The 13,532-nt window shown below is 49.8% G+C and overlaps 1 protein-coding gene across 3 annotated transcripts in view; it reads right to left on the bottom strand.

Annotated features, from left to right (window-relative positions):
• SLC13A3 (solute carrier family 13 member 3) overlaps positions 1-13,532 on the bottom strand; it is a 74,722-nt gene that overhangs the window by 34,482 nt on the left and 26,708 nt on the right. For all 3 annotated transcript variants that reach the window (XM_045444377.1, XM_045444378.1, XM_045444379.1), the window contains exons 2-3: positions 11,420-11,685; positions 8,605-8,765 (exon numbers count right to left, since the gene is read on the bottom strand). In XM_045444377.1, coding sequence (XP_045300333.1) covers positions 8,605-8,765; positions 11,420-11,685 — 427 coding nt within the window. The remainder of the gene's footprint in view (positions 1-8,604; positions 8,766-11,419; positions 11,686-13,532) is intronic.

The following is a 13,532-nucleotide window of genomic DNA, read 5'->3' as shown; positions in this document are numbered from 1 at the left end:
GTGGTTCCCAACTGGGGCCGATTCTGCCTCCGAGAGACACTGGGCAACGTCTGGAGACATTTTTGGCTGTCGTAACTGGGAGTGGGGGTGGGGGCGCAGGGGTGTTACTGGCATTTAGTGGGTGGAGGCCAGGAACGTTGCTAAACGTCCTCTTATGCACAAGTCAGCCTCCCTCCACACACACAAAGAATCATCCCACCCAAAACGTCACGGTGCTGAAGTTGAGAAACCTAGGTTTGGAAAAATCTCTTCGTCTCGCTGTACCTCAGTTCTTTAATTCATAAAAGGGAAGTAATAATTCTAGAGTTGTCAAGAGGATTAAGGAGCTGACCCATTTGCTATAGACTGAATGTCTGCATCTCCCCCAGCCTCATATGTTGAAACCTGACCCCCGCTGAGATGGTTCTAGGAGGTGAGGCCCTTAGGAGGTGATTACGTAACCAGCACAGAATCCTCACGAATGGGATTAGTGCCCTTGCAACAGATGCCCCATAGAGTTCCCTTGCCTCTTCCATGTGTAGACACAGAGAAGACGGCCGTCTACGAATCAAAAAACAGTCTCTCCCCAGACAACAAATTTGCTGGCACCTTGATCTTGGACTTCCCAGCTTCCAGAACTATGAGAAATAAATACCCAATCCACGGTATTTTTGTTCGAGCAGACTGAATGGACTAAGACACCGTTTAAAGCAGGGATTGGTGGGGCGCCTGAGTGGCTCAGTTAAGCGTTTGCTTTCAGCTCAGGTCATGAGCTCATGGCTCGTGGGTTCGAGCCCCACAATGGGCTCTGCGTTGACAGCTTGGGGCCTGGAGCCTGCTTCAGATTCTGTGTCTCCCTCTCTCTCTCTGCCCCTCCCCTGCTCATACCCTGTTTCTCTCTCTCTCTCAAAAATAAATAAACACAAAAATAAACAAATAAAGCAGGGATTGGCACATTTCTTCTGTAAAGGACCAGATAGTAAATATTTTAGTTTTGGGGGGCCCATACGTCTCTGTCGTACTCAACTCTGCCATGAAATGGCCACAGACAATACATAAATGAATATGTGTGGCTAAACCTTTAGTTTTGGACGCTGAAATCTGAAGTTCATACGATTGTCACATGTCACAAAATATTCTTTTGATTTATTCAACCATTTAAACATATAAAAACTATGCTCGGTTCATAGGTTGCACAAAAAAAAAAAACAAAAAACAAAACCAGGAGGTGGGTTAGATGTAGTGAGCCAAAGTTGACCAGATCCCAACTGAAAGAATTTTTTTTAAATTTTTTTTTTTCAACGTTTATTTATTTTTGGGACAGAGAGAGACACAGCATGAACGGGGGAAGGGCAGAGAGAGAGGGAGACACAGAATTGGAAACAGGCTCCAGGCTCTGAGCCATCAGCCCAGAGCCCGACGCGGGGCTCGAACTCACGGACCGCGAGATCATGACCTGGCTGAAGTCGGACGCTTAACCGACTGCGCCACCCAGGCGCCCCACCAACTGAAAGAATTTAACGGGAATCTGAGCCCTAGCAAGGATTTAGTAACTGTGGGTTCCTCTTGAGAAAGAATAAGAAAGCGGCCCCTGACGTCCAGAACTGGTCTGGCCCAGATTTGCCATGTGTTCTCTTGTTGGAGCTCAATCATCTTACACTTTGCCAACATCAGACAGAGTCACTCTCTGAGACTTGATGAAGTGAGACAGGGCAAAGACACTGCATAATCTTGTCACAGCACAAAGCCACTTGCCGCCACAAAATGCCAAGCACACCCTCTCTTGCCGAATGAATGGCTGCTACTTCTTTACCTGTAGAATTGCCCCCGACTCCTGATGTCATTCAATCTAGAGCAAGGTTCCTTAGACGCCCACAAATGCCTCAGCCAAAGCCCACAGCCCATGAGAGGTCTTTTGTAACGCGTCTGACGGAGGCCATCACGGCTGCTGGTGGCTTGTGCTCTCTCTCGCTGGGGCAACCAGAATAAACTCCAGCTGTTTAACTGCAGATGTGTGTTTGGGAGGAAGGGTCTCGACTCCAGCCCCAGCTCTTTCCCTGTTTCACTATGTGGCTTGGGGAAGAAGTCCCTTCCCCTCTCCGCGCTGGGCTGTTTCTTCCCTGTTGGTATTTACAGGGAGTGGGATCTGTGGGGGCTGACTGTCATTTTACCAAGGCTGGGCCTGCTGATCACCAGCAGAGGTCCAAAGGCTGAATGCAGATCGGCTCACCCTGGGCCACGGGGATGAGGGTTCCAAGGCTCCTATGTTGGAGCAAACCGCCACATCCAATGAGCGGGGCCAGAGGCCAGGGCATTGAAGCAGGAAGTCAGGGCCGTTAATAGGACACCTATGATCGTGGGCAAAGTCGCTCCCCAGGGCAAGGCCAGACATGAAGAACTCGGACCCAGTAACCCCCCAGCCCCGACTCACCTCTACCTTCCTCCGTACCCTTCACTTCTTACCTGGGTTGGGACCACAGCTGTCCCACGGCATCTAGACCTCAGCAGAGCTCGCTAACGTCTCAGGCACAACCCAAGGCAGCTCTGGGCACCCTTGAGGAATGGCAGAATTTCCTAGAAGTGTCCAGGCCCCACCCTAGAAGCTCTGGTTTAGCAGCCTGGGGAGAGGACCCTGGGCTTCGGTATTTTTTAAAAGCTCAGCAGTTGATTCTTCTGTGCGGCCAGCATTGAAAACCCTCACCCCAAGTTATAGGTGGGGGAGACTGTGGCCTCCAGAGGCTGCCCACACCCTCCGAGGGGCCTGTGCTCGCAGGCAGTCTGCTACAGTCCCCACCTGGCCCCTGTCACTCATCTACGGAAGCTGGCGGCCACCAGCAACTGAGCTGGGGGGCCCCAATATGAGACCGTACCCGCTATTGGCAAGGCAGAGAAAGAAAGCTGGGCAGGTACGACAGTAAACAGCAATTATCAGTATAGCGCACGAGATAAGGAAGGAGTTTTACCTCTTTATACAAGTCGGCAAGATGAAAAACTTATATGCCGAGCATCATTTTCCTCATAAGCGTGATGATAATAAAGCCCACGAGGATGCAGTTGAAAAAACACACACACACACACACACACCACGCAAAACCAAGATGCTGAATGTTCTTAACTATTTACCCAGGGTGCACCCCCGTGCCTCCTGTGACCACAGTGATCCAGGCGACCATGCGCAAATCGGCCAGTGGGGGCCAAGTCTCCAAAACGGCTGGCCGGTTAGGAGCTTGGAGCTTACGTGAGGTCTTGCCGAAATAACACCAATCCCTGAGGGACCCAAAGAACTTTCCCATTTGCAATCTTGCAGCAGCCTCAGAAGAGCCTGGGAGAGCTAGCCCGTTTCTCCCGTCCCCCTCTCATCTGGGGAAACTGAGGCCCGGAGAGGCGGCTTACAGCCTGGATCATGATGACCCAGTGGGTCAGTGGCAGAGTCAGGCTTGTCCCCAGGACCGCTGATCCCCCACCTCTTAAATCTCACTCCATCTCCAACAGCGCCCACCTGGTTCTTAGCAGGTCTCACCGGGCACAGCCAACTGTGTGTGGATAGCATGTTCTTGAAGCCTGGGATATTCGGGAAAGAGTTCTCATATCAAATTCGGTATCTTGTATCAAAGCCCCCCAAGCTTGGGCAGGTTGACATCCATTAATTCCTTTAACACTTGCAACAGTCTGGGTAATAAGTATTCATACCCCATTTTATGGAGGAGGTTCCAAACCCACTGAGGTTTGGAACAGTGATGTGACTGGGGCACCCGGGTGGCTCAGTCGCTTAAGCGTCCGACTCTTGATTTCAGCTCAGGTCATGATCTCACGGTTTGTGGGATCGAGTCCCATGCTGGGCTCTGCGCTGACGGTGTAGAGCCTGCTTGGGGTTCTCTCTCTCCGCCTCTCTCTCTGCCCCTCCCCTGCACCCTCTCTCTCTCTCTTTCTCTCAAAATAAGTAAATAAAAACTTAAAAAGAACAGTGACGTAACTGATCCATTCATTCATTTATCCATTAACGCCACACAATTATTGAACCCCTACTACGTGCCAAACAGCGTTCTGGGTGGACAACACTCTACCCGTGTAGGTTGTTCACGTCAACGGGAAAGACTGACGCAAGCCGCCATGGGGCTCGGGGTCCGTGGAGGAGACGGGTAACAAACAAATCCCTCTCCACTAGAGGTTCAAGGAAACTTAAAGGTGTACCAAGGGGTAGGGTCGTATCACCCGCTCCTCCCCTATTCCTGGAAATCTTAGTGATTTTTATACAACCGCCATGTATCAACCACATCCTGTGCGCCAGGCTCTCGAATCTCATGCCAGCTTCCCAACGAAATGTACGAAATGGGAGGTGTCCTCATTTCACAGATGAGAAAAGGGCCTCGGAAGGGGCCCCCCGCCCTGCTTCTGGCCTCGTGAATGAGGAGTGAAGGAGGAAGGCAGTGCTTAACCTAGCCTAAAACATTGCTTTTTGAATGACGTTATCTTGAAGGATCGTAAGCCAGCCTCATCTTTTACAGTCGTAGATTCTAGATTCAGACAGAGCTCAGCAACTAACTAACCACGCTGCTTTGGGCAAGTCATTTTGCCTCCCTGAACCCCACTGTCCTCCTCTGTAAAATGGGGCTCACCTGCCTCTTGGTACTGTTATAAAGAGTAAATGAGCTAACGAGTATGAAAAATTAAGCACCACGTCTGGCTGGTGGGTCTTCAAGAAATGAGAGCTCATATTATCATCTTTGTGGTTGCTTTGGGTGTCCCTCATGGACCTAGGTCCCCCAGGAGCCTGCTCCCCGCCGTCCTGGCCCACTAACAGTCTCCACTCCCTCCTCCGCTGTCCTCACTCATGGCCTGCCACCAGGACAGGGCACAGAGACTGGGTAGAAGGGAACATCTCTCTTTGCACTGGAATTAGCCTTCCTTTAGGACTCAGGGCTGATCATTAATCAATCCTGCTCTCTGATCCTACCACGTGTGAAAGTAGGTATCTGCCCCTGCTTCCCAGGGTCTCCTATCTCCTGACATCCTACAGCATATGGGAGAAGATTCTGGATTTCACCTTGCACCCAACACTGTGTGTGACTGTAGGCAAGTCCTTTCCCCTTCCTGGATCTCAGATTTTTCCATCTTTATAATGAAGGAAATGGCTCTCTTTTTTTTTTTTCCTGGCCACTAAACTCTTGGGGAAAAAAAAAAAAAAATCTTGTGTACAAGACAGACTAGGAGAGGTTAAGAGTCCAGGCTCTGAAGTCAGCCAGCCAAGATTCAAAATACCAGAGCCCCTGTTGTGCAGCTGTGTGACCTTGGAGGCTACTCTAGCCTCTTTTCTTAAATTGCTTCCTCAGTTGCCAATCTGCTAAATGGAGTCAATGCTGGTTTCTACGTCATTCAGATGTAAGGCCCCCAAGAACCCTGGCCTGAAATAAATGCTCAGGAAACATCTGTGATTGTTCCTCGGAAGCCCAGCGTATAAAACAGAGAAAGTGGGGAAGCCGGGATAGAAGTCGGAGAAGGAGCTGAGTCACCATTCCAGGGTGACCGTGAGGCAGTTCTCTTGAAGCCCCAACGCCCAAGGGAAACAGTCTGAAAACCGATGAAGCCGTGGAAGGGAGCAGACTATGGCCTGTGGGTTGACTCTGGCCCGCTGCCTGCCAATTGAGAATAGTTTTTACATTAAAAAAAAAAAAACACTTTTTTTTTTTAACGTTAACTTATTTTTGAGAGACTGAGAGAGACAGAGCGTGCACGGGGGAGGGGCAGAGAGGGAGAGAGAGAGAGAGAGAGAAAGAGACACACACACACAGAATCCGAAGCAGGCTCCAGGCTCTGAGCTGTCGGCACAGAGCCCGACGCGGGGCTCGAACCCACGGACCCTGAGATCATGACCTGAGCCGAAGCCGGACGCTTAACTGACTGAGCCACCCAGGCGCCTGGAGACTGGTTTTTACGTTTTTAAGCGGCTGGAGAAAGTCAGCAGAAGCGTAATACTTCGTGATGTAAAAATTACACAAAATTGTAATTTCGGCAACCCTAAATAAAATTTCAGTGGAACCCAGCCACACCCGCTTATTTACATATTGCCTGTGGAGGCTTTCTCTCTGCAAGGACAGAGTTTGAGCAGTAGTGATGGTGTGGCCAGCAAAGCCTGAAATATTTACTATCTGGACACTTACAGAATAAGTTTTCTTTCTCTAAACATGTATTTAAAACATTAAAAAAAATTTTTTTATTTATTTTTGAGACAGAGAAAGAGTGCTATTAACACATATATTAATTTTAACACATATTCAAAAAAATATACAACTAGCACTCAGAGCCCAGGGGCTCACGAACGGCGTTGGTTGTGTCATCCGGGAAAAATGATCCCAAGCTCCCCCATCTGTCACTCAACATGTGGCTTCCCAGGTGGCACCTCCCACCCCATCTCGCGGTCAGGTCCCATTCCAGCCAGCAGGAGTGGAGGGCAGGAAGGGCAGGACCCGGGAGCTGCAGGCACCATCCTGCTCGCATACCATTGGTCAAACTTTGTCACGTGACCACGCCTCATTGCAAGGGCCGCCAGGAAATTGAGCTTTCGCTCTCCAAAGCCACGTGCCCATGTGGGGGGGGGGTTCTATCACTAAAAGAGCAAAGACAGACTCAATATTGGGGATGAACTAGAGATTTCTGTCCACACATGAACTGGTTTAAAGCTTCCTTTTAAACTGCATTTATGTAAATAAAAAGGAAGACATTTTATTTATTTTTTATTTAAAAAAAATTTTTTTAACGTTTTATTTATTTTTGAGACAGGGAGAGACAGTGCATGAACAGGGGAGGGTCAGAGAGAGGGAGACACAGAATCTGAAACAGGCTCCAGGCTCTGAGCTGTCAGCACAGAGCCCGACGCGGGGCTCGAACTCACGGACCGAGAGATCATGACCTGAGCCGAAGTCCGCCGCTTAACCGACTGAGCCACCCAGGCGCCCCCAAAAGGAAGACATTTTAAAGCAGACAGAAGAGGGCAGCTGCTGCAACCAGGAGGGAAAGATCAAGGGAATCACAGAGATGCCAGTGAAAAGTCCTGGCATCTTTGTGTCTCTGAATCAATCCTGGAATTGCCTCTCTCTGACTTCTTTCTTTATTTTAGAGAAAGAGAGAAAGAGTGAGTGGGGGAGAAGGGCAGAGGGAGAGAGAGAGAGAATCCCAAGCAGACTCCACTCTGAGCAGGGAGCCTGACCCCACGACCCTGGGATCATGACCTGAGCCAAAATCATCTTGATTGAGCCACCCAGGCACTCCACCTGACTTGTTGATATTTGAGGAAAACAAACCGTTATTTTTCAAGCCACTTGCAGGTAGACATTTACCTGCATTCTCACAGATGCAGCTGGTCCCATGGGTAAGATAGCACATTCTGGAACCGGACTGCCGGGGTGCAAGGCTGGGCTCGGCCATTCATCTGCTGTGTCCTGGGGAAGTCACTTCCCCTCTCTGAGCCCTTGGTTAGTCATCTAAGAATGCAGCAGCTACTTGTATTTTCTTAAGAACACAGTTTCCAGCAATCGAGTGAATCACATCCCATTCTCACTGCTTATTGTACAAGGCCGTTCTTTTGTTTTATTTCTTTTGTTCTTTTTATTCGTTTTTTTCTTTTTTTAATGTTTATTTCTGAGACAGAGAGAGAGAGAGCAAGCACAAGCAGAGGAGGGGCAGAGAGAGAGAGAGAGAGAGAGACACAGAATCGGAAGCAGGCTCCAGGCTCTGAGGGGTCAGCACAGAGCCCGACACGGGGCTCGAACTCACGAACTGTGAGATCATGACGTGAGCCGAAGTCGGATGCTTAACCGACGGAGGCACCCAGGCGTCCCTATTTACTTCTTTATTTAGTCCCTTTGGTTCCCATTTCCCACTCCCATCCTCCCCAGAGCAACTGTGCTGATGTGTTCAGTCTGTAGTCTCTCATCTGCTTATGTTCTTGCAAAGTGGCCCCTTGCGTGAAGTTTTAATTTACATAATGGCATTGTCTCCTGTCTCTCATTCTGGCTTCTTTCAATCCCGACTGTGTTCTGTGAGATCCGTTTCTAGAACGAATTCTTTGCTCCTAAAAGCAGCATGGGGCTCAACAGCACGCACTTCACCTTCCCCTTTATTGGTGATTGCGTTCACGTGGCTACCAAGTCACCCCACCACAGAGTACGAGGCCGTGAGCGCCGTCCCAACTGTCCCCTCGTGGACCTGCGTCGGAACTCCTCTGGCATGTGCATCCAGGAGCAAAACCGCCGGGTTACAGGGTCTGTGCACATTGCATTTCTCTGGGGATTAGCGATGCTGAGCATCTCTTCAAATGCTCTGAACCCAGGCGTAAGTATAGTACCTACTTCATAAGGTTGTTTTGAGAAGTAAAAGAGACAGTGTAGGCAAAGTGTTGAACTCGTCACTCGGTACACAGTAGGCACTCAGTGAATGCAATTAAAGAAAGAAAGGTGTCAAGGTTTGACTTCGCTAATTGTCAGTTACTATTATTGTGTAAACACTCGGCGCATAATATATGCTCAGCAAGTGCGTTTGCTTCACCTTCCCCTGCAACTTTTGGACACCCTGCTCCCACTCTTGCGTGCTGGGTCGGGGGGCTGCCCCGGTGCCTTTCCACAGCCTCACCTGCGTTCTCTTCACTCTGCTGGCCGAGGTCCTTCCGAGTCTCCTGGCCAAAGAGACTTTTCAGGACGGCGCTGGCGATGGGCAGCATCATGGCAGTGGAGGCGGTGTTGCTTAGCCACATGGACAGGAAGGAGGTGGTCACCATCATCCCCAGGATGAGCCTGGGAACAGAGGGAGTTAGAGACGTATCCAGAACGGGGGCCCAGGAGGTCCTCTGGTCCCACTTTGCCACCTTGAGGAATCCAGCCACTCGTTTTACCAATGGAAAGCCAAGGCCCAGAGGGGACAAGCCAGGCGACCGAGTGGGGACCACATCCATTCGCCAGCCTTATCTCAGGTCTAAGGAAACAGATTCCACATGGCCACGGATTCACCTGGCCATGGGTCCCCCAGGCAAAATAGTCCAAAGACACCCAGCCCCGAAATTTTCTCCCCTTTGTTCCCCAGTCCTTGATGGCTTCCATTACAGAATAAAATTGCCTTGGTTCGCCCCCAAGACCATCCACCGTATCCCCTCAAACCACCTTTGCCAGCCTCCTCTCCCGGTTCCCCTCCGATTCCTACCAGGTACCGCCTCAGACTCCCCTGAACTCACCAACACACCCAGACAGGCCCTGACCCCCTGCCTGCCTGCCACTGCTTGGCCCCTCCCACCCACCCACAGGAATCCGACTTCCATGATCTTTTCGCTTTACATTGAACCCTTAATCGACCTGGAATTTGTTTAGATGGATAGTACGAAGCAAGATCTAAGTAGTTTCTTTTTGTTCAAAGGATAAGCCCGTTATTCCAACCTTCACTGTTTACTGAATAATCCTTTCCTTCCTCCACCGATTGAGATTTCTTCTAGAATGTTATGCGGCATTTAAAAATCCATTTCTGGATTAGCGTCACACTGTTTTTCGTTGTTCTGAAACGAAATCACTTCTTGGAATCACTTCTACAGCTAGACTCTCTCCCACAGACATGAGGAAACACAGCTACAGAGTCGGGCAGAGTGCTGGACTCAGGGTCGATACTAGAAACCTAGGAGTTACGTAGAACCTTCTCCCTAACCATTACCCCCGGCTACTTTATCAACCAAAGAGCTTCCAAAGCTCATCTCCACTGCCATCACCCCAGTCCAAGCCGTCACCCTGTCTCGCCTGGACGCCCAGGACAGTCTCCTAACGAGGCTGCATCCAGCGTCTCACTCTTCGTCTGCTCTCCACGCGGCAGCCTAGGGGAATTGTGCGTGGTTTTTTTCATGCAAATCTAGTCACGTCATTCCCCACCTTAGAACTCTTTAAAGCAGAGATTCATGACCAGTGTGGATAAAATTCAGGATAGAAATGAGGGGGAGGTGCATCTTTATTGTATTAATATCTAATAGAAATCAAGTATTTCCTTTGGGGATAGACAAAGGCAACAAAGTTCAATAGGAGCAGAAGTGCCTGGGACTCGGTCGCCAATTAAGATCACAGATATTTTCATATCATGCCGTAATAGTCGCGAACATCTTGGAATATCACTGACACTGGGACTAGAGGGAGTTATTGTAGTTGTTATTAGGTCAGTCACTAGATCTTATCATTTACTGTAAAGGAGTGCATATGGGACTATATCACAAATGTGTGTGGGGGTTTTTTTAATTAATTTTTTTCATGTTTGTTTATTTTTGAGAGAGACAGAGACAGAGCATGAGCAGGGGAGGGGCAGAGAGAGAGGGAGACACAGATTCCGAAGCAGGATCCAGGCTCCGAGCTGTCAGCACAGAGCCCGATGCGGGGCTCGAACTCATCAACTGCGAGATCATGACCTGAGCCAAAGTCGGATGCCCAACTGACTGAGCCACCCAGGCGCCCCACAAATATGTGTGTTTTTAAAAATCTACTTGGATGACTGCATTTTTGCTGTGGTTGTTGTTTTTTTCCATCCTATGTGTTGTGAGCTTTAGACATTTAAAAACATTATTCTAACAAGGGATCTTTAAGATGCAACAAATTGCAAAGAAAAAAAAGATTAAAAGAACAGTGAAACCCTATTTAAAATTTTTTTTTAATGTTTATTTATTTACTTTTTTGAGAGCGAGAGAGACAGAACAGGAGCGAGGGAGGGGCAGACAAAGAAGGAGACACAGAATCTGAAACAGGCTCCAGGCTCCGAGCTGTCAGCACAGAGCCCGATGCGGGACTCGAACTCATGGACAGCGAGATCATGATCTGAGCCAAAGCTGGACGCTTAACCGACTGAGCCACCCAGGCACCCTTGAAACCCTATTTAAAGGTCGTTTAATTTCTCTTAGAACAAAAGTTCAAATCCTAGCCAGGGAGCCTGAGGCCCTGCAGAAATGGACCCTGCCACCCTATCTCTCCAAGGCCATCTTGTCCCCCGTTCCCCACCAGCCTTGGCATCTGGGCTATTAAATAGCAAAGTAGGATGATATTGGCCAGGATTTACTGCACTCTTACAGGTCTAAGCTATTATACCTTCACTTTACAGGCAAAGAGAGAGGAGTGAAGTCATTTCCCAGAGCAGGAAAGGTGGGATTCAGCCCCCAGTGGCCCGAGTCACACCGCTAAAATGGTCCTCTCTAAAACTATTGGACATGAATCCCCCCATGTGGGGCCTGGGGTATGCATTTCAGGTGGCCTCCCCAGGTGATTCTCATGCACTTCTGAGAGCCACCCAGGAGCCCAGCACTGTGTCTGGCTTGCGAAATATCCGGGGATTGAATGAATCAATGGCATGTGGGACATGATGAGCTGTTGACCTGGGTGACCAGACCAGACCAGGAAGGGTGGGTTTGGGCTCCAAGGGATGCGGTCCCTCTTACCTGGTTGGCTGGACCCCAACGAGCATCAGGACCTTGAGGGCGATTCTCCGGTGCAGGTTCCACTCCTCAATGGCGCTGGCCATGATCAGACCGCTGAGGAAGAGGAAGTTGGTGTCCAGGAAGTACTGGGGGCAGACCTTGTTGGAGGGCAGGATGCCCAAGAAGGGGAAGAGGATGATGGGCAACAGGGCTGTCACCGAGAGGGGCAGGGCCTCCGTGCACCAGTACACCGCCATGAGCAGGATGACAAACAGGCAGCGGCCTTCCTGCAAGGGGGAGATGTAGTTCAGGAGGGGTCAGCGGAGCCCCAGGTGGCAGGGCGAGAAGAGGTCCTGGGGCAGCGCCCATCAGAGCATGTTCCTCAGGGAGGCTGTGGAGAGCGTGAGTGCCCAGAGCTTTGGCCTTGAACAGATAACATCACCTGAGCCCCATTTTGCTCAAGTGTGCAAGGGGGAAGTGACATCTGTCCATTTTACAGGACTATTGAGGATTAAACAAAACACTCCGTCGTTTCAGAAGTAGACGCCGAGATGAGCATGAGACTGAACATAGTTTAGTTGGTAGAGGATCCCAGAAAGTTCTGGAAAGGCAACAGGGAAGTGAAACAGAAGGAAGCCAGTACAGACAGTGTATTAATGAGAAGATTAACCCTGTGGGCAGTTGGGGCTCAGTCCTGATGGGGGACCCTGGGAGAGAGTGTAGCTCATGCTTCAGAGCTGTCCTCCTGGGAGGCAAGGAAGCTGGCTTTTCACCTGCCAACTCCTGGCCGTCACTGGTTGAAGGGTGCTCCTGGGAGCATGAACTCTCCAGCATTTCCAGCCTGCCCCACGTGCGGTGAGAGAACGCACTTGTGCAGAGCATCTCAGGTTCAGTAAGAGGGTACTGGCACGTGCAGACTGGTGAGTGCCAGGGGAGATGTGGAGAGTGCAGCAGTGGCCACTGGCACATCCATTACATGACACTTAGCACGATGACCAACACATAACGCACACTCTGCAAACAGTAATAAGAATAAGCGACATTTATTGGGCTGTTAAGTACCAGGAACTGTTTAATCCTCACAAAATCCCAGAGGAGTAAGCATCCCCATTTTATGGGTCAGGAAGCAGAGATGCAAGGAGGTCACGAGCAAGGCGATGATTGTGCAGAAAAAGGCAGTTGGCCTCCAGAGTCATCGCTCTTTTTTTTTTTTAATTTTCTTTTAACGTTTACTCATTTTTGAGAGACAGAGAGACACGGAACATGAGCGGGGAAGGGGCAGAGAGAGAGGGAGACACAGAATCCGAAGCAGGCTCCAGGCTCCGAGCTGTCAGCACAGAGCCCGATGTGGGGCTCGAACTCACGGACCATGAGATCATGACCTGAGCCAAAGGTGGATGCTCAACCGACTGAGCCACCCAGGTGCCCCCAGAGTCATCGCTCTTAACCAAGTACCCCCAACTGTTACCAGCTGAGTATTAGAACCTATGACAAGTTGACAATGTAATATTAAAGATCCAGAACAAAATAGATCAGCAGTTGTCAGGGCTCAGGCAGGAGGTGTTGTGGGGGGGTGGGGGGGAAGGAGAGCTGCAAAGGAGCACAAGGGCACCTTCTGGGGTGATGGAAATGTTCTAGAAACAAGAGTGCAGTAATGACAATGCCTTCACTTCTGACCATCGGTATCCCATAGGATCCATCATAAAGAGTGTCTTATTATTCACATGGCCACTGTTGAATAAAACTACTTACTGTCCTGACCTTGCTTTCTTATGTTCTCTCAAGGCAATGACCTTCCATGTTCCAGTAAACACAGACTATTTCTTGAATTTGGTGCTGTCTGGTGCCATTTTATGCTCCTTATTTCTCACTCCCAGTGGGTTTGGTTGACTTCATTCAGAGTCCACAGGACATTGACCTGTATTCCATCTCAACAGGCACCAGCTGAACAGAACATACCCTCGGCCACACAGGCCAGGCATCAGCTACGTGCAGACACTAGGATGAGTTAATCCATCTAACAGAGAGGCAAGGGCAGGATCAGAGGGACTGATGTCTTTGGCAATCATCCAAGCAAAAATTACTAGTGACCAGGGTCTCGGGGGGGGGTGGGGGGGGGTGGGGCAGTGGAGGT

Source organism: Leopardus geoffroyi, chromosome A3 (assembly GCF_018350155.1).
Source record: "Leopardus geoffroyi isolate Oge1 chromosome A3, O.geoffroyi_Oge1_pat1.0, whole genome shotgun sequence".
NCBI classification, from domain to species: Eukaryota; Metazoa; Chordata; class Mammalia; order Carnivora; family Felidae; genus Leopardus; species Leopardus geoffroyi.
This window is presented reverse-complemented; position numbering and strand designations above follow the sequence as displayed.